Raw genomic sequence first — 21,882 nt, forward strand, 5'->3', positions numbered from 1 at the left:
ACCGCAGCTTTGACAGAAAAACTGTGAATCCCTTTTGACAATGGTCATTACCACGTTTGGGAGTTTCAGAATTAAAGCTAGCTGCAATTCCCTTTTGGGAGCGTGAGTCAAAGCAATGCTGCCTGCACACAAAGTATTTTACCACAGCACTGCTCAGATTAAGCAATTATAGGAGCACAAAAGCAGTGAGATAGCTGGTGCATAATAAGAACAGGAGGGTTTGAATGGAGAGGGCTTAATTTCTCCTGTTCCTCAGTCGTCGGAGCTTTGTGAAGGCGCTGCTATCCTCTGGCTCATTCAGAGACACTCCAACTCTGATTGTAATTACATGGACGTGAATGAGACTCTCTGCTGGTTTGGTGCAACTCATTTAATGCCAGAACAGTGAAGAGTGCGCTGCCTGGCGCTGAAATCTAACCACTAGATGAAGAGGAGGGTTCTGGGAAAACTAAAATCCTCCCTGTTTTTCATGTCCTCTGATTACTGATGTGTGAAAGAAGTTACACCTCCACTCACTGTGAGGTTGACCTTTGCTCAATTACACAAAGTAGGCATATGCACAGTAAACTCAACTTCATTTCATGATTTAACATTTAATGTGTGTGAGCTTTTGTTCAAGAGACCTTGTGCCTTTTTATGGTTTAAAAGAGCCAATATGTTCTACTTTCATATATAAATGAATGCAGTAATAACGTGTGAAGTGTATTATCACATATGTGCAACTTAAATCAAAGTACTACTGACAAATAAACTTAATTTAAAATCCCCATGTGTAAAGCTTTGGCTGTCTCTAAAAATAGGGTTTAACTTGTCATGGAGATTATTTTCTACACTACAATTATAAAATGTCCTTGAGTATATATTCGTATGTTTGCAAAGAGGGGGTATGCATTACTCTTGTTCTTCTAATCATATTGTTTACAAGGTAGAAACTTGTGTTTTATAAATATTTCCTTTCTTGTGTTTTCTGGAGGTCCTAAAATTCCCTGAGCTGCCCTTTAAGAAGTGCATTCCCCTTTAAACTGTATGTATCTGCTTTAATGTGAGTCATTTCCATAGTAAGGTGTGTCCACTTGTTAAATAACATCACTAACTAATTTGTCTGTTTAGATTATGACTTTTGAGAGGTTATATTTGATCAAAACACTTGTGTCAAGGTGCATTTGAGTACAAATCAGCTCCAAACGAGGGCAGATGGATGCCACCTGCTGCAGAGCTCCTCCCTGATTGGCTACAGGCAGCAGGTGACAGGTATAAACGATTTCAGGAGAGAGCACCCTGGTTGGTCTGTCCTCTCCAGGAAAATGGATGAATGAGTGCTTTGTTTTCTGAGATATTTCCCTTCCAATTGTCTGCAGAGGCTCCTCGAGAAATGAAATATTTGTTGATGCCATGAATGTTTTTGAACCAGTACAAATCTACAATCTGCATGCTGCTGGTCCAGTCTTTCCCTCTGCCTGACATCTTTAAGTTTCAACAAACATTTTTGAATCAGGTCACATGCATGTTTCTGCCGAGCACATGTTTTGGCTAACCATTGCAATTTTGGAAAGTGGCAGAAAGTTGTATCAGCATTGTCAACAAGAAAAAGCATCAACATTATGAAACAGCAGACAATGGAAAGCATCTTAAGCCACAACATACTGCAAAGAGAATTCTCTACTAAACCATACAGATAGGTATCCAAAATACAAGTTTAAAGAATAGTCAGTGGAAAGTAAGATAAAACAAAACTGCAGCTTTGACAGGTGCACCAAGCCACAACTTGATTTCCAATGAAAATGTAAAAACTTGGGTTTTCCCTGAAGCACCACCAATACTATTTAACTGACCTTGAGGAAATGTGTTTGAATGTGAAAAATACTTACTTTATCAAGGATGTCACAAAAAATGTAAGACATGCGACGTTGAAATATTGAGAACATAGTTATCAGTGTTGAATTCATTCTGCAAACATTGGGTGTTTTACCTTTTTCTTCTCAAGGTGCACCTCTGTATGAATCTACATGATCAAAAAGGTGTATTTCCACACATAGCAATGCAGTTTGTGGTCTGTGTGTTTAGGAAATCTCTTCAGGAAGTGCTTGGCAAGGTGCAGCGAGTTCATTAACACCAACTCTACGAGACGGATTAGAGCCAAAATACGACCACAGATGGACGCAGACTGTCGGATAGGCTTTAATAAAAGGTTGAAAAGGAAACTAAGAGCACATCTGTCCACGTATAAAACAAGAATGGCGTTCAGAGAGTGCCAAGTCCCGATCATAAGTGAAAAATATAGTCGACTCCAAATTTGTATGGGTTGATCTTCAATTAATCTACTGAGAAATCTTTAAAAAAGAAGCTCCTGCAACTGCACACTTTGCCTAAAGAATCACAACATTTCTTCAGTTTTCTTCACCTTCAAACTAGTCCAGTGATAGATGTCTATACAATTGATGAATGCATTGCAAACAGGACATGCTAACAGCTAATTTAGCATACTTTTAATAGTGCTAATTCACCAAAATGTAAACAAATCCTGTCTTAAAGCAGAGGAGATTTGCGCAGCTTTCTCTGAGGTCAAGTGTGTTAACCAACATATTTAAGATGCATTTAAAAATAGTGTTTGTTTACCTCAGTCAGGGCTTCCCCCTTTCACAAAGTTTCATGAAACTAGTAGATCTCCACTAATCCTGACAGACAAACAGAAAACATAACCTCTTGGCAGCGTGATCAATTTGCTTTATGGTGTGACATTAAATGCCACAATAAACGTTAGTTAAATGAGAGTGTATTAAACCATGACTCTGAGAATTTAGGACCCAGACACCTCGCAGTAATGAGTGATGGTTTAGTCATTTCTGTAAGTGGCCTCAAACACAAAGTCCATTCACCTCACGGAGCATTATCAAACTTCTGGCGCTATTAAAGAACTGTCTCGCCTCTCAATACAATATAGGCCCTACTTTCCCCACGGGCGAAATCACTTGTCATTTGGATGAACTGTTTGAAGACAGGAAAAAGATTTCCAATGACAGGCTGCTTCAGGTAAATGACTAATCACAGGGCGGAATAAAAATAGCTTCCTGCTGAATTCTCAGGAGTGAACACAATCATAATACCTCAGAGGCGCACCACTTTCATTATTCCTAAGATATTTGATTTGAACAAGAAAAGGGACAATGTGGGAAGGCTTTGTAGTCTCTCCGTGATTTATGAGCGCTAGAAAACGTGATTTGAAGATGATTGCTGCTGCACTTACTGACAATACAAGAGTGGAAAGCACTTCAATCAAAAGAGTCCTGCAACACTCAGACGTGATGATAACAGGCAGGATTTAGCACTTAGCATGTTGAATACTGAGACATTTCTGACTGAACAAAATATTTAACCTTGTAATCACGAAGAAGAGTTACTGTTTGTTTTTCCTGTGTGACTTGTATCACAAGTCGAGGATGAAGCTTTCCAACTGCTGCAGATATTACACATTTCTGTAGTCCGACCCTGAAGGCAGCATCTCACTGGTTCCCTCCACAAAAAGTCAATGGGATCTTTCCATTGGATTTTGGATTACGTGATACTTACACATTTTGTTCAGAAGGATAATCTCCACATATCAACACTACTTTATGATTTATGAAGTAAAAAAGCTAAGGTTTTAAAGGAACTACAGCACGGTCACATGACTTCACGTCACCACCGCTAAGCTAAAGGAGGCTAATGTTGGGCTATAAAGGAACTACAGCACGGTCACATGACTTCACGTCACCACCGCTAAGCTAAAGGAGGTTAATGTTGGGCTATAAAGGAACTACAGCACGGTCACATGACTTCACGTCACCACCGCTAAGCTAAAGGTGGCTAATGTTGGGCTATAAAGGAACTACAGCACGGTCACATGACTTCACGTCACCACCGCTAAGCTAAAGGTGGCTAATGTTGGGCTATAAAGGAACTACAGCACGGTCACATGACTTCACGTCACCACCGCTAAGCTAAACGCGGCTAATGTTGGGCTATAAAGGAACTACAGCACGGTCACATGACTTCACGTCACCACCGCTAAGCTAAAGGAGGCTAATGTTGAGCGCGATGACGTTTAGGCGTCTCATTTAGACACTTGTTAGCATCCGCTGTTTTTAAATCCACCAGTGGGGTCTCTTCATCTTGTGTTAACCACACTGGTTCAACAACCAAAAACACACTCAGAAAACCATTGACTTCCAAAGAGAACAGGAAGTGCTTAAACGCTAACTCATTTCCATGTTTAGGACTCATTCCTGCACCTCTCCGTTCTGCATGAGGTGCAGTGTTCCCTCGGTCATAATGACGCCTGATGGACTGTGACAGACATCCTGGTGCTGGCAATCAATTCCAGACGGCGGCGGGGTCTGTGCCACGGTGTCCATCTTTTATAATTTGATTTGTTATTCCGTTGGACAGTTGTTACAGCAATCATCACAGCACTCCCCCCCCCCCCCCCCCCCCCCCCCTCTCCCCAAATCCTCCCAGATCTCCTCCACCATATCAACAATCTTCCTCTCAAAAGCATTTGTCCTCGGTCACTCTCATCCCTAGTCGCCGGCTGTCACCTTTTGACTTGATACACAACATCCCCCGCCTGTACGGACATATATATTCCGCCGCATCTCAAATGTTTGGACATCCCATAATTTCATAATTCGTCCCTGACTACAGCTGTTGGCAGGGTGGCGAGCCAGCCGCGCCCCAGTTAATCATAGATTACTTTATCTGGGCCATTCCAAATCCTCATGTGTAATGCAGTGCTACCTCAGCAGCAAGTAATCACTGCCCCCCACTCCACCCCACACACACACACACACACACCCTTCTCCCTCTTCCTGCCCTTCTGTCGTCCCCCTCGCTCTTCTAAATTTCTCCTCTCAAATTCCTCATCTCTTTCTTGTGTCTCCGCCTGATTGGACATTCTCATCAAACATGCACGAGCCAAACTGCTCCCGAAATGTAATATTACTGTATTAGAAAAACCCTTATTCTCACACGTTAAGGCGTTGGCTGTGGTGTGTGTGTGTGTGTGTGTGTGTGTGTGTGTGTGTGTGTGTGTGTGTGTGGCATTAACACTCGCTGACAATCAGATCCTGGTCACATTGTCAGAATCAGAATCAGAATCCCTTTATTAGTAGACGGGACATTTACAGCAGAAAAGAGCCAAAGACAGCTTAATGTTACCAAAGAAATGTGGCATTGGAAGCTATGGAGAGGACAACAACTCTTTGTCATATTGGGAACAAGGATATCTTTCCTTTTTGGGTCATGACAAAGACTTCAAGGGCAGGGGATATTAACATGACCAAACTGAAATAACAGAAGGACTGAAAAAAGAGAAATAAGAAAGCATGCTTAGGAGAAAGGTTGGAGAATGATTATGAGGTTGTGAGAGCAGTTGCTGAAAAATTAAGTGTCTGCAGCCCTCCATTAAGAGTCACGATGAAGTCTTTCGGAGCACAAATTGTGTCCACTACCTTTTCTCTGGTTCTCTTTCCCCAAATGTAGCACAACATATGCACCAAGCTACAGGCCGAGTGTTTTCCTGTTTCCAATTGTCATGCAAATACCATTGTTGAGAGCAGGGGAAGAAGTATTTCTGCTGTTGTTTCTCATTACTGTGGGGGGGGGGAGACAGGGGAGATGTTCAGCCCATGCTGAGCAGAGCAGCCTAGGGCACGAAAACACAAGTTAAAATGTCACAAATCGTGTAATCCAGCCATCACACACTGTAGCAGGGCTGCTTCTTTTTTTAAGGATGGCACAGAAATAGCCACCCAAATTATTCTGCAGGAGATGTAGGTCAATATTGAGGTTTCTCTCCCAGGTATAAGGGAGGGAAGAGGAGGAGAATGTGTTTTAATGGTGTAAACAGGGCGATGTATTGCGTGTGCTGGCAACCCAAATCTTCTTTTTGACAATTTGCAAAACTAGGACAAAGGATTACACCGCAATCATAATCCCATAATAAACCAACACAGTTTGTAATGCTGCTTACTTTATTTATTCCATCGTGTATATTATTGATTTTTTTTGTGACACTGATGTTGACAGGCGCTGCTGGGTACAGTAAACAAGGTGGTGCATTTGTAAACGATTTTTACAGTGGGACAATCGAGCTTTAAGTCATCATTATGACAATTGCATGCTCCTTAAACCATCCCTCATCCAAAACCTCTGTATGTATTACAGCTTTAGTCAGCAATCCTCAGCACACACACACACACACACACACACACACACACACACACACACACACACACACACACACACACACACACACACACACACACACACACACACACACACACACACACACACACACACACACACACACACACACACACACACACACACACACACACACACACACACACACACACACACACACACACACACACACACACACACACACAGGCAGAGCAATTTCCATTTAATCCATGTACAAGGCTTGAGCGTTCACAGACAATGACACACAGACAAAAAGGGATTTTGACTATTGCAGAATACCCTCGTCGACAAGCATGCTTGTCTACGAGACGGGAATGAGTTTTCCAGCTCTGTGTCCTCGAGCCAAGCTGAATGTTAAACTGAGATAAATGCATAAATAAGTGTCATCTGCATGCACGGAAACCCAGTTGTAATGTGATGTAATTGCATGCTTAAACAACTGGACAAAAACCCTACAAACATGTCTTCTGTCTTCAGTGGGAGAGGTTATAATCTGCGTTTCATTCCCGGGACAATCGACTCTTTGATAGTCACGCTATCTCCCAATGATGAAAAATATGACACCCAGATGGACACGCTCATGTTCACCTCTTTTTAAGCCATATCTATATATAATGAGTGAAATCAATGGGGATTTGGACATTTAATAGGATGTTTGCAATGTAAAACACACAGTTCATGTGCTTTCCTCAAAGCCACCGGACTCCATTGGGAGAAACAGGAAGGTAACTTCATTTAAACCGGCACGGAAACCCAGTTGTAATGTGTGCAAAGGGTTATTCTTCACTTTAGTATGTTGGTGCTCGCGCCGCCGCCGGCTTCTAGACGAGCTAAATTAGCATCTAGGCCAACAGGTGAGGGTCTGCAGGAAGGATGGAAACCAAATGCAGAGCCTCAGAAGTGCCCGAGCAGCCTCTGTGGGAAGGGAATATAAAGTAATAGGATGAAAGGAGCCACCATGATGCAACTCCACCAAATGACTGGCTTAATTAGCATTAGCTGACCACTTGATTATCATATAAATAAAGACGGTGAAATGGAAAGAGGCGCTGCGAGGTGTTTCCGGCGAACCCTTGCATGTTTAGAAGAGTATTATGAAACGGAGAGTGTTTTCCAGGACAGTGTGTGCAAAGCGTTTGTTATTTGAATTCCATCAGAGGCCCTAAAAGCAGTAATCCTCATGCATTGGTGCAGTCATTCCCCCCCCCCGAGGATTAATTCTAAAGAGGTACTCGCTCACTGATGTTCGGCTGCTTCTCTGATACGGTTAGCTGTGTCTGCAACAACTATTCCCTCACATCCAAAAGAGGTTTCTGCTCCCTGGAACCAACTCGACTCAGGCTGCAAATCAAAGAGGACGCTTGGGCACAAACACACTGAAAAAAAGGGGACATGTAGAGTTTACTTCAGTGCCAAAGAAGGGGGTCGGATATTGTTTTTGTCTCATTTCCTCCCTAAGAACACACTCCCTTGGAAATAAGTGGGCTGTGATTCGTTGTCACTGTGTGTCTCAGCATGAAATCTTTAAGGAATGCAATTATCACTTCATTTCTCGGAGATGTGAGCGAACATTAAGAGGGGAGGGAGGTGTGTGTAATGTTCACCCCAATGTGTGCTCTCTACTTCAGACTTACTTTCTTTCAAGTCCTAATCTGATTGCATGCTTTAAGCCCCTCAACAACCCTACAAACAAGTCTTCTGTCTTCAGAGAGAGAGGTTATAATCTTTGTTTTGTTTCCCGGGACAATCGACACGCTATTTCTCAACGATGGAAACATGACAGCCAGATAGACACGCTCATTTTCACCTTTCTTCACGCCATATTGCTATATATATATAATGAGTGAAATCAATGGGATTTAATAGGATGTTTACAATGTAAAACACACAATGAATATACTTTCCTCAAAGCCAACAGACTCCTTTGGCAGAAACAGGAATTTAACTTCATTTAAACTGCAAAAATATGAAATAAAACTCATCAAAAGCATCTTATTTCCACTGTTCAACAATCTTCAACTTTGGTTTGATTGTTTGAAAGAGTCTTAAGTAACAGGTATAAAACACTGTTGTTCAGAAACACTGCTTTCTGACGCGTTTGTGACGTTAAACGTAACACATCATGGGAAAAAAACTATTTTAAGCCCTGTTTCTCCATTAAAAAGCATTCATATACACGTGGAATAAGATTAATGACGGGTCAAAAGCTTACCATATTATCTCCTCTTTCTTCCAATATATAATAACCTCATGTTTTCAATTGTTTTATGTCTCTCAGGAGCCAGTATTTCCTCCATTATGACCTTTAAATTATCCACTCAAAGTGCCACTGCCAAGGCTGCCATTGTGCTCCGTTTCCCTTGGCAGACCTTATCCAGAACTCATTCCCAGAACAATATTTCTTGGTGGAAATATTAAAAGCTGTTTAATAGAAATAGAAAAGGGGATCAGATTGCCTTGGCCTACACTCGAGGTCGTTAGGATGAGAGTGTGAATTAAAAAAAAGCAATGTGAGCTGTAGCTTCAGCGCTGGCAGGTACCAAACTGTCACCTCCGTACTATTAAAAGAAGCTCTCTGAGAATATAAAACAAACCCACAGACACATTCCCCGACTCACACAAGGTCAAGGTGTTTCCAACAACACATTAATAATACAGAGACAATTAGTGCCACATAAAAAAGCCTTGTTTACCCGACAGCCCCGGCTAATTTACATCAGCAAACAAGGCTATTTGCTCGCATTTTAAAGCAGATCAGGTATTATATTTCATTATTTTTTCAAGGCCGTAATAATGTTTACCTCTGCAATGCACTGAGTAAATTAAGAACCCGACAAGCCCCTTAACACACACACACACACACACACACACACACACACACACACAGCTGAGGCTATCTTTGGAGCGCACTGTACTCAATGTGCCTGGCACGCCGGCTGATGAGAGGTAACAGCAGGAGAAGAACTCATTATAGATCGTGATTCAAATATTAAAATGGAGGTGGGACGACTTTTCTCCAGGAATAACTTCATCTGGATCCATTTTCACGCAGGTTTTACTATGATACAAGTCGCGCTAGGCGTATTATTGATTGGTTATAGTATTTCACTGAACATCAGTACCCTCACATGTTTATTTATCTTTATTTACATGTGTTGATGAGATGATGCTTTTGTCAAGTGCACAAAATCTATTTATTTTTTTGGTCAAAAGTTGATTCCTCAATGTTTCGTTTTTGATAACCTGTGGACATGTATTTGATAAATAGATAAAAAAATAATAAGAATAAGTGAATCTCAGACAGATAAACTGAGAAACCAATAACATTGTTAAATAAAAATCTCATTTTCCCCCAAAACATCTACAGTTTTATTTAATCTGATGCTAAAAAAAAATTCTAAAGAACAACAACAATGTATTAGCTTTATATATTGGCTGCCCTGGTCTATGAATATAGGTGTGGGCCATTAAAAGAGACATATAAGTTCTATTCGTATTTATATTTTTGACAACTTGTATACAAGATAGACTATACTACAATAGCAATTTTTCGTAAATATACCACTGGAAGGAGGATTTTCACACATCTAAAGCTGGCTACACACCAACCCGATTTTGGGAGTCAGAGGCCGTCAGAGGCAGTCGGGCATTCGCGGCGCCCTACTCAGGTTGGTGTGTCCCGCACCGTCGTCTCTTTACGGCACCTTTTCACACCTCCCGATGCCTCCCGCGGCCGATTCAACATGTTGTCGGGAGGTCAGAGAAAGTCGGCCCAAGCAATCAATCTGATTGGCTGTTCACACTACCGCTGCCTGCTGGTAAGGACAGTTATTGCCACTCGTCGACTGAAGTATTTGCGGTGCGTTCGTAGGCGGGCGGCGTAGCGGGCGGCGTAGCCAACGAAGCTGACGTAAAAGTCGGGACGCCTTCGGTACGCGTTCTTTGGTCTCAGGTTGGTGTGTAGCGGCCTTAACACACACAAACACCTGTTCATGTACACAAACACCTGTGCATGTACACAAACGCAGCCACACACACACACACACACACACACACACACACACACACACACACACACACACACACACACACACACACACACACACACACACACACACACACACACACACACACACACACACACACACACACACACACACACACACACACACACACACACACACACACACACACACACACAGTGGAAGTGAGCGTAGCTGCAGATCCCCGAGGGCCGGTGTGTTGATTAATGAGGGGAGGAAGGCGAGGAGAGGGGATGAAGAGTGTTAATGGAGCTATGATAGATTCCTCGGCTGTTTTATAGGTGAGTCTCCAGTGGATCTGCACAAAGTAGCAAATAATACAGTACTAGAAGACCCTGTAAATCCACCAGGGAGAGGATGCATGGGGATCAGACTGACTTTAATACGGAGCAAAATATAATCACCTTTTAAAGTCACAGGTTGCATTTTACGGGAATTCATGCGAGTGACATTTTTGAGAATATATTTAAGAATCAACTAAGATATCTATTGCACCGACAAAACATCTCAACCAAACAACCTTAATCTACGGTGTCCTGGCATGAACATATGGGTTAAATATAAATGAACGTTGACTAAGAACAGCCGGTCAGATGTTAGCTTTTATTTTGTAGCATTTTTAAAGCGTCATACCCTTTTGGGCCACACAGGGGCAGCAGAAACGAGAGAAAACATGCCACTGACATATTATCACTTATGCACAGCGGCAAGTTCATAATGACCACCGATCAAACTATTTATCGACTGACCTGATCAAAATGTAGCAATAAGCTTCTGCCAAGCCAACAGAAAATAAAATACATTTACAACATGAAACATAAAACAAGTCGCATTTCTAAATAGATATTGACTCATTGAGGCCATGGAATGCAAGACAGTTGCTTTTTGTCTTAAATTAACCGATAAGGTATTGGTTAATGGCTTTTGAAAGCTAATTTAATTGAAACTGCCATCCTGACTATATTGATGATGCTGCTTTAGATGCTATTAACGTTCAAAGAGAATCATTGAAAGACAGAGCAAAGTGAAACAGGGATTTCAATGTGGTCGGATAATAGCTTGTTCTCTGAACTTTTTATGTATGAATCGAGTGTCCCGTCTGTTGTCGTGTCTGCAGGGATTGGGAAGATTAAATAGCCACGAGGAGTGTCGTCTCCCATTGAGCTGTGACTTCCCCCTCGATGGGATTAGAGAACTTTGCACTTTACAAAGCAGCTCATCAGAAAAACATGGGGAACACAAAGCTGTTCTGGACAGCGGCAGCTTGACGTGACACGAGTTTGTGTTCGGATTTCAGGCCGAAACAGAAGCAATACAGCGAGAGAGGGATAACAAAAGTAGCTGGGATTGAAAGAAGACTCTGAGAGTGAGGACAGAAAGAGAGTGTTTATGCAAAAGGGCATTTTAGCAATCAGCCTTTCCTTTCCATCAACTGGGTTTTAATGCATTAGGAACAACTAAAAACAACATCCGTCCATACGGCAAAAAGCTTTCCTGATAATTAGGAACAACGGGACTCAATGAGTTGAAATGTTCAAGTGGAGATTTATTTATGAAAGCGACTTGATAATAGGGGCACATTTTTCACCGTGAATAACGACGGTTGAGGTGTTGTTCCCATATCCCGCTCCAGATGCAATTCATCAGAGCCAATAAGAGCCGGTGATCTGTCTTCAGGTCTGTTTCTGAGAGAGGAGGCTGAGGAAAAGGAAAGGAAATGACGTATAGCTCTGCATATCTGAGGATGAATGCACCCAATCGAATAACATCTATCACCAGAAGAGAGGGAAGAAGGCTACAAGCAGACATATAAACAAGGCTTATTAAAAACCTGCAGCATTTTCAATTTGTGTTTGGGAATCAGACGGCTAATTGTGACCACTTGAGGTAACAATCCATTGATTTGCTAATTGATATAATGTGATATCTTTCAACAAATCGGTCACAAGTGTTATTTTCTACGCTCAACCAGAGGTAGGAAGTATTGGAGTACAAATACTTCGTTACTGTACTTAAGTACATGTTTCTGGTATCAGTACTTTACTCCACGACGACTCTTTACTTTGACTTCTTACATGTTGAACTCAAATACCTGTACTTTCTACTTCTTACATGTTGAACACAAATACCTGTACTTTCTACTTCTTACATGTTGAACACAAATACCTGTACTTTCTACTTCTTACATGTTGAACCCAAATACCTGTACTTTCTACTTCTCTCATTTCCCAAACAGGCTGGTTCCTTTAGTTTGAATGTGTGTTTGGTGGCGTGATCATTATTATTTAGAGTCATTGCGTGCCTATTGATTTGAACACGATCCGTGTATCCATCATTTCCTGGTCTTCTCTAAAGAAGAGGGACCAATGAAAACGTTGTCATGTTGTCGTTGTTCAGCATGGAAACATTCATTAGCTAACAATGACATTATTGTTCTATTAATATAAAGGGAGGTCAGGTACTCTTTAAAACAGCTGGTAGTTATGGGTACTTTTTACTGAAGTACATTTCAAAGCCCTCTTTACTTCTACTTGAGTAAAGAAGTTTAGTCAGTACTTCTACTTTTACCAGAGTATGTTTAAACACGAGTATCTGTACTTCTACTTGAGTAAAGGATGTGTACTTTTGCCATCTCTGCGCTCAACTGACGTGTAAAGTTCCTGCGGTGAATAATCCCCTGAATGCACCGCACTAGACGGCCTCTCATTGTTAAAAGTGAGTGAATAGAAGTGGCAGGATCCTATCTTAAACGGCCATCTCGGACAATAGACACATTGTTCTCTTTGTGGGACACACACACACACACACACACACACACACACACACACACACACACCACACACACACACACCACACACACACACACACACACACACACACACACACACACACACACACACACACACACACACACACACACACACACACACACACACACACACACACACACACACACACACACACACACACACACACACACACACACACACACACACACACACACACACACACACACACACACACACACACACACACACACACACACACACACACACACACACACACAGTCCACCTCAAGGCCACAAATATACAATATTGTGAGACAAAAACAGCTGAGTGAGACAAAACTGTTAATAAGTATTTAGGCAGGGACGGGAGGAGAGCACTACTTGGTCCAGAAAAGTACTTAAAGAGTGATAAATCTAAATATTGCCCTCATATTTAATGGATGGAAACGGCTCTATTTGCACCATTAGTGTCTATCTGTGTAAACTGCAAGCTTAGCATCGGACTCAGGTGTTAAAGGTGTCCAAAAGATACATTTTTAAGATTGTTTTATAGATGCAAACCTTTATAAATATTTATTTTGTCTAACCAACACCCTAAAACCCCCCCATTTATTGCACTTTAACACTTTACCATTCATGTTGGCACTTGAGTTGATACGCAGAAGAGATTTCTATGAACAGAGCCTGCACCTTAAAAGTCAATATCGCATTCGAACGGGTTCATTAACTTGTGGGAAGCCAAAACGTGATTAATATTAATTTGATTGTGCTAGTTTAATCCATATTTCTGATGATATTAAACACAGCAAAAGGTACAATTTGAGAAGCTTTGAACAAAGGCATTATTTCTATAAAAAAAGACTCAAACGATTGATCAATTATCACAATCATTGCAGCTTTTCTGTAATCTAATCATTGCTCCAAAGGGCAATTTTGTTCAACGGTAGTGTTTACATTCCTAATGTCTTTCCCAATAGAGCGTCGATGGGAAGATGCAGAGCCAGAATGAGTGGTAGGAATATTACAGCATGTCATTTGATGTCAAAGTGCTCCTTACTGTCAGTTTTTGCTTTAACACGAAGGCTTTTGTCACACATTTGATCAAATTACCCTCAAAACACAAGGTGGCAAGGTTCCAATAAGTACCGAGCTACAGTAGTTGTCCCTTGTTTCCCAGTACCCAAAACAAACTGGATATATGAAATGGTTCCCTCGTAAAAAAAGTCATTTTAAAACCCTGAAACACTACTGTAATTCTGTAAAGTAGAGTAACCCGTCTCCGTGCAAATGATATCCTTGTGTTTGATGAATAACTCGCAGTCTGCAGCGCGGTTATTGCTTCACTGATTATTTGTTTACAGCCACACTTTTGGCTGATTGTGTTTCCACCGACAGACATAATGCATTTTTAATGTGTTCTCTGTTTGACATTTCTGCTTTGACCAATAACTGCACTCTGAGTGAAACTGTGTGCTTTCAATTTTACTCTTCCTATTCTGAAATACAGACCATTATATATTATATTCATCCTTTTTAAATTAGACTATTGGCCGTCACCTTATTAAATCTGAGAACAGACACAAGCACAATAAGATGACCAGTAGCTCAGAATATCACAAATGTATTCCAGTGATTGTTTTGAAGAATCAACAATGTGAACAGTGAGTATCTGGAAGAGGAATTGGGGGCTTTTTTCTAGTATTGTGCGTACAAATAAATCTGGGAAATTGCACGATAAGGCGTCTAGCCTCCGAAAATATCCCTGTCATCTTATCTTTAAAGCAGCTTTAACCAATATCTTTGTAATAACAATTGATCAAATGGGAAAGAGGTCACATGTTGCATGTACCCACAGAAGATTATCACCAGATTCTGCAGAGAAGATATAGCATTTAATTGGACTAAATAATAAGCTAGAATTGAACTAAAACTAGCAAAATGACTCTGAAAACGTACTAAAACTCAATTAAAATCGTTGTAACGTTGATTAAATCAGGACTACAGAACGTATTTGAGATTAAAAACTGTTCTTATTGGTGCAGTCGGATATTTAGAGCTATTCTTTGCATCTAACAGTTTTTTGTCTAAGAGTGGTGATATAAACCAATTGAGTACAGTAACATGGTTTTAAAACAACAATATCTGCAAATGCACTTGTGTGTAAAAGACGTTAGTGTTGTGTTTATAGCAGGTATTATTTATTATGGGGTGGTGTTGCTTTGGTAACGGAGTGGTAAATGAATTTCCAACAAGTATTATCTACGTGTGAAGTCTGTGTGTGAAGTGTTCTGCGTTATTTTTTAAAAGTATTACACATTTCACCTCGGGGCCGACACCGGATCACGCTCCTTTTGAAGTGTTAAAAAAACATGTTTGTGAATGGAGAGCTGAATGTGACACACACACACACACACACACACACACACACACACACACACACACACACACACACACACACACACACACACACACACACACACACACACACACACACACACACACACACACACACACACACACACACACACACACACACACACACACACACACACACACACACACACACACACACACACACACACACACACACACACACACACACACAGCTAAAGGAGAATGCTTTTTTGTTAAGAAAGTTGGACAGACGGAGGAAAGATATTCCACGGCTGACCTTTTCTATTTACCACAGCCATGGTTAACCTTGGACACATGTGCCTGGTCTCAGACTGATGCACAAATTACTCAAAGGTCAGTTTATCCAGCTCAAGAGGAGCTGATAGCATCTCTAAAGGGAGAAAAGAAGACCTCGTGCCAGATTTGATGTTCTTCCTCGGTGCAGAGACACTTGGCACTTAGTTTGTCTTTATGTAGCAAAAAACAGGAATACAGTATGGTACAAAGCCACAGGATTACAATTAATTGAGAATCCACACACTGTTCTCTGGCAGCAGACTGTTTACTTGTTTGTCGGGAGATTGTGTGTGCCAAGTCTTCAATGTTGCACCGAGCCTGTGTGTGTGTGTGTGTGTGTGTGTGTGTGTGTGTGTGTGTGTGTGTGTGTGTGTGTGTGTGTGTGTGTGTGTGTGTGTGTGTGTGTGTGTGTGTGTGTGTGTGTGTGTGTGTGTGTGTGTGTGTGTGTGTGTGTGTGTGTGTGTGTGTGTGTGTGTGTGTGTGTGTGTGTGTGTGTGTGTGTGTGTGTGTGGATTGTGTCGGGGGGAATGGCCTGTTGGGGTTATGGAGGGTGCAGCGTGGGGTGATGAATAGGACGCTTTTGTGCTCAGTCTCTCAGCTGTCTGCAAACCAGTGAAGGAGAGAATGGTGAGAGAGTAAAGGGAGGATGAGGTGAGGGAGATATCCAGATAAAGGGGAAGAAAAGAGGAGATAGAGAGGGTGAGAGAGACACTGTGAAGCGTGGGGAGTACAGGTGAGACGTGAGGTGAGAGAATAGAGGGGAGAGGTGAGGAAGAGGAGGGGGATGTGAGGAAGGAAAGAGACTACTTTCAAGAACACTGCAGCGTTGTCTCCGCAGCCAACAAAGAAACAAAGAGGTTGGCTAATGTTGGAAATCGTTGCTTTTCATGCCGGTGGTTAAAAAAACACACAAATGTCCCGGGGAAAAGAGAGAAAGTGTCCCTGATGGTGATCACTCTGCAGAACACACACTGACCTCATGGCCTTCACACATGACGGGGTTTGGAAACGAGCCAATCATATTGACAGATGCTGATGAGTTTGGCCGTGTTGGAGCGGCCACTTTAATATCGCATAAAGAAAACCATTGGACTGTACTACTTTCTAATAACAAATATAATGTATAATACATTTGAAATGGCAGCGCATTGCATTGGAGAGCTGGAGCGGGAGCGCTATAAGGTCATCTGTGATGCAAAGTCTTGATATGTGATATTTGAGAGACCTTTAAGGCACTAAAGAAATGCGTTTAAAAGTAGCACATCATGGGGGAAACAGGCAGGACCTTTCTGCAGCCTGACAGCTCCAGCTGCAGGGCTTCAAACCTCACTTTACAGACAAGTCCAATGCACAAATGTACCACATCCTGACAGAAAAAGTCAGACATTTGAGTTTAGAGTTCACTGTAAAGTTGGGGCAAAAACATCCACCTCAACGTCACAAAAAAGCAGTTGTCTAACCATCATCTAAACGCAAAATAAAGTATATTTGCCTGTTCAGGTAAATTCATGTCCAAAGCTGCTATAACCAATGTCTTTATAAACACAATTGATCAAATGTGAAAGAGGTCACATGTCACATGTACCCACAGCCATATATCACCAAACTCTGCAGACGCACAGCTTAAAGGTGGGGTAGGTAATTTTGGAGAAACCGGCTCGAGTGCGCTAGAATTTGAAAATACACAACCGGAGAAAATCTGCCACTTCCTCACAGAGCCCCTCCTCCAACACACACGAACGCGCACATGACCAATGAGGGCACGAGATAAGTTTGTGCACAGATGGAAGGCTGACAGGCAGGTAGGCCATCCAGTTATTTTAGCCGGGCCGGCTCAGATGATTGGTCGTGCTTTTTACAGCGCTACGGCTTCCACAGATGACATTTTTTGATGGATTTTTTGTCAAAGCACTTCAGATATTCATTGCTATCGGGATGTTAAGAGCATTCCATGGAATATAACAAAAAGTGTATCTCGAGCCGGTTTCTCAAACTTACCTACCCCACCTTTAATGTAGCATTTAATTGGAAAAACTACCTAAATAATAAGCTGGAATTGAACTAAAACTAGCAAAATGACTCTGAAAATGTACTAAAAAACTGAAAATTGATTAAATCAGGACGTATTTAGGATTAAAAACTGTTATTACCTTGGCTATCTTTGCATCTAACAACAGTTTTTTGTCTAAGAGTGGTGATATAAACCAATAGAGTAACATGGTCTAAAACAACAATATCTGCAAATGCACTTGTATGTAAAAGATAGTATTGTGCTTATCATCATCTAAAGGCAAAATAAAATATATTTGCCTGTTCACCTGCAGGTAAGTAATGTCTAAATATGTTGCCGATGCTATAAGGAAGCTGGTTACAATCTCTGAATCTTCTCTGCACAAAATGTATTCAGGAAAATGTAAAAAACGGGCCTAAAGAAGCTGAGTCTGCTGGTGTTCACTTGCCAAAGAAACATCAGCGTGTCACGGTCGGGCATGTTTTCTGTTTGCGTTGGGCACCTGGAACGTCTGCAGGTCGGAAGTTGGAAACTCCAACGGGGAAACATTGTCTGGAACGCATCTTGAGTGCTTTTCTGGTAGCAAACTGAAATGTGTCTGAAGCACTAAATGTCAAAAACTGTCAGTTTTAACGCTGAAGACGAAGATTAATTTTCCTAAAGCTTTGTGCTCTATTATTAAATCTGAATATGCCTGGGTTTTAGAGAAAAAGAGTAATCAAGGGATTTGAAGATGTTGTTTTAGGATTTATAAAATTGTAATCATCCCTACTTTGATCCATTTAATTTTATATAGAAAACAAGGAATAATCTCTCCTTGAAAAAAGCGTTGAATGCAGCTCTACTGAGTCGAGCAAGCAGAAAGAAGGGCTTTGTAGGAATACATCTTGTACTTTTGAAAGGCAATCATTTGGGTATCAGTAATCAAACTCTTGTATAGAGAGTTATTGAAACATTTCAAACTTGCAACATAAGGGAGAATTGGACGCAGTATGTTGCACATTTGGCGGTGTTTTAGTGAGGAGGAATCCTAAAAAGCGAAGCAGCTTGTGTCTAAAATCTGTCTGCATATCCAGTTCTGTTCAAAATGTCAAACGTCTCTTCGCAGCCACAAACACTATTGAGCTGTTGAACGTAATCAAAGATCATGCAACAAAACAACAACTCCAAATATCATCCTCTCCACGCAGATGTATATTTTTTCCATCAACACAAAACACTTGAAATGAATCCATTAAGCTGCTGATCATCTCCCCACAGAGAAGCAAAGAGGTGGCACACAGAAAAAACCTCTCGGTTGCTGATTGAGAATCGTTCTGGAATAACTAACCTCAGCGTGGACAAGAGAATATTTTCTGTCTTCCCACACCGGGGTCCTCTGAGGCCAACGTGTCTCTCTCTCTCTGATGAAACAGAGGAGTGGGCGAGCAGGACACAAACTGTTCTTCCTCCACAAACAGCAGGAGGAGATGGAGCATCCTCTCTCTCTCTGAGTCATACACCACTGGAGCACTGCCTTCCCTTTAAACCAATGCTTAGACAGTAAGGGTTAGTTTTTGGTTTTCAGTGTATTTAGTTTGGGTTTTTAACTGTTATACTATCATATTTGGGATGATATTGTAACATTGGTGCTTTCATTACAGATGTTTGATCCTAAAACGGTAAATACAATTAATGAAAAAGCAGTCTTGTAAGTTCAGAAAATGACACCACTGTACTGTAATGCAGCATTTAAAACCACGAAAAGACCACACGTGCTAAATGAAGACATCCAAACATCGGTGACAGACAGTACCTAGTCTCATCATGATATTGAGATTCTATTGATGTGTTGTCCAACCCTCAAAGCACACCCACTTTTCCTGAATGCATGTAGCTAATAGCTTATGCAAAAGGTAAATAAACCATGCCAAATGTAAGCTAAATAAACGACAACAAATATCTCTCATTTGTCAAACAAGCTTGTCCATTAAGGGAAAACCTTAACTGCCCCACCTCTTTTTTCCCGAATGCATTAAGCTAATAGCATAAACAAGAAGTAAATAAACCGTGCTAACTGTATGCGAGCTAATTTGCATCTTAACAACAACAAATGTCTTTTCATTTTTTGAATCAAGCTTGTGTTAGGGGCAGTTAAGGTTTCTCCTACTCAACGATGATTCATGCTAAATGATATTCCTAACGTGCATTAGCCTTGTTTTCTAAATGCATCTTGCTAATAGCATATGCAAAAAGGAAATAAACCCCACCGACTGAATGCAAATAAACTAATTTGCATGTTAACGATGACGAATGTCTTTCATTTTTTGAGTCAAGCTTGTGTGAGGGGCAGTTCAGGTTCCTATTAATCCACAACATGTAATCCTTAACATGCAGTACCTCTATTTTTCAGAATTCATCTAGCATAAGAAGTAAATAAACCAAGCCTGTGTTTAGGCTTATGTTAGGAGCAGTTAAGTTTCCTCTTATTCTACAGCTATTAATCCTATATGTATCTCAATCTGTTTCAATGCATCTTGCTAATTGCTCACAGTACAGACACTGAGCCGACTGTATGCAACAGCTGCATGTTAACAACAGAAAAATGTACTTTTCATTTGTCAAACCATCTTGTGTTCAGGGGCAGTTAAGGTTCCTCTTTCTCTACTACAATTAATCCTGTGATGTCCTGATGGCACAAACAAAGGTGGAGTGATGTTGCTGCAGCCAGGTGATGAAGGTGATGATGAGGAGGCAGTCAGACTTCATTAGCCTTCATCTTCACACTTCATCAGAGAGAGGGAGTGTTTCCCGCTGGCGTAATGAGCCGGAAGCATGAACAAAAGCAGATGGCTCTATGAGTCAGACAATAAGGCGCTCATAATTGAATATGTATCGTTCATTTCAATTTAAGCAGACCAGCCATTTTCCTCCCTTATGTACCTCAATGGAAAGCCATTATCAAGAGCTGCCATCACACTGAATCCAACGAGACTTCTCAATACTGGGAATAATTTATAAAGAGTCAGGGATGATGGGGCTGTGTGTAGTGATGAACGGCTCCCCCAGTATCCCTATTAGCTATTTCATTATCTATTAATCTGCAGATGATTCTCTAGATAGTCGATCAAATGTCAGGAAATAGTGAAAAATCTCCATCATAGTTCCTTTAAAATTCAGGATGATGTCCTTGAATATCTTGTTTTTGTACAAAATCCAAAGATATCCGCTTTATTTTGATCAAATCTCCATATTTGAGAAGCTGCAAGACGCTTTTTCTGACATGTTTGCATGGAGAAATGACATTAAGGATCAGAATCCATCATAAAATATTGCTGTCTATTCTTCCAACTAATCACTGCAGCTTTCCTATTATAATGCTCAACCTAGAATCCATAAACCACATTTTAATTATCCCTATAATAAAGACACTCATAGCCTGTGGTGCTCAATTGTAAGTGACCTTATTAAAGGTAGTTATGAGGTATTTATGGCTGTCATATAACTGTAACACCTCAATAGCTTTTTATAATAGCATTTTTATCTCCTTATGAGCAGTTTGTTGTTCTCTTAAACTCAGAAATATAGTTTAACTTTCTCAATGAAAGTGTAGAAGCTGAGAATAACGGAGGACGTGATTTACAATGCACATGACAGCAGCTGTCAACCTGTCACTCATGCACACTTTGCAAAACACGTGCACAAGTGTGTGTTTTCTGCACAGAAGTGTGTGTTAGCAGCATGCACAGAGAGAAACTTGCTCTAATGTGTCTTCCTCGCAGCAGGACTGTGTGCATCAATTAAAGCCTCCTTCCGGATCCAGACAAACAACTGGAACTCCTCTTCCTAATCTTCCTCCTCCTCACCCTCACAGAGCAAGTGCAACAGTACTCACCCCCAGTTTCTTGCTCCGTATCCTCACGTATCCCTGCTTCACTATGTCGTTGAAGTTGGAAGCCATGCTGAGGGGAGGCTTCCTGCCCGGGGAGGGAAATAACACACAGTAATATCTCCCAGTGTGTGTGTGTTGGTGTGTGTGTGCGTGTGTGTGTGTGTGTGTGCAGCGGTAGTGTTTCTACTGGAGGGTCGCTGGTGGGGGAGACATCCGGCGGTGGGAGACCTGCCCGGC

The 21,882-nt window shown here is 41.3% G+C and overlaps 1 protein-coding gene across 1 annotated transcript in view; it reads right to left on the minus strand.

The window, feature by feature from the left end:
• Positions 1-21,882, minus strand: part of dok6 (docking protein 6) — a 45,527-nt gene extending 23,645 nt beyond the window's left edge. Inside the window, 1 exon segment of the mRNA XM_034132464.1 lies at positions 21,649-21,882. Within this exon segment, the coding sequence (XP_033988355.1) occupies positions 21,649-21,714 (66 nt within the window). The 5' untranslated portion in view covers positions 21,715-21,882.

Source organism: Trematomus bernacchii, unplaced genomic scaffold, assembly GCF_902827165.1.
Source record: "Trematomus bernacchii unplaced genomic scaffold, fTreBer1.1, whole genome shotgun sequence".
NCBI classification, from domain to species: Eukaryota; Metazoa; Chordata; class Actinopteri; order Perciformes; family Nototheniidae; genus Trematomus; species Trematomus bernacchii.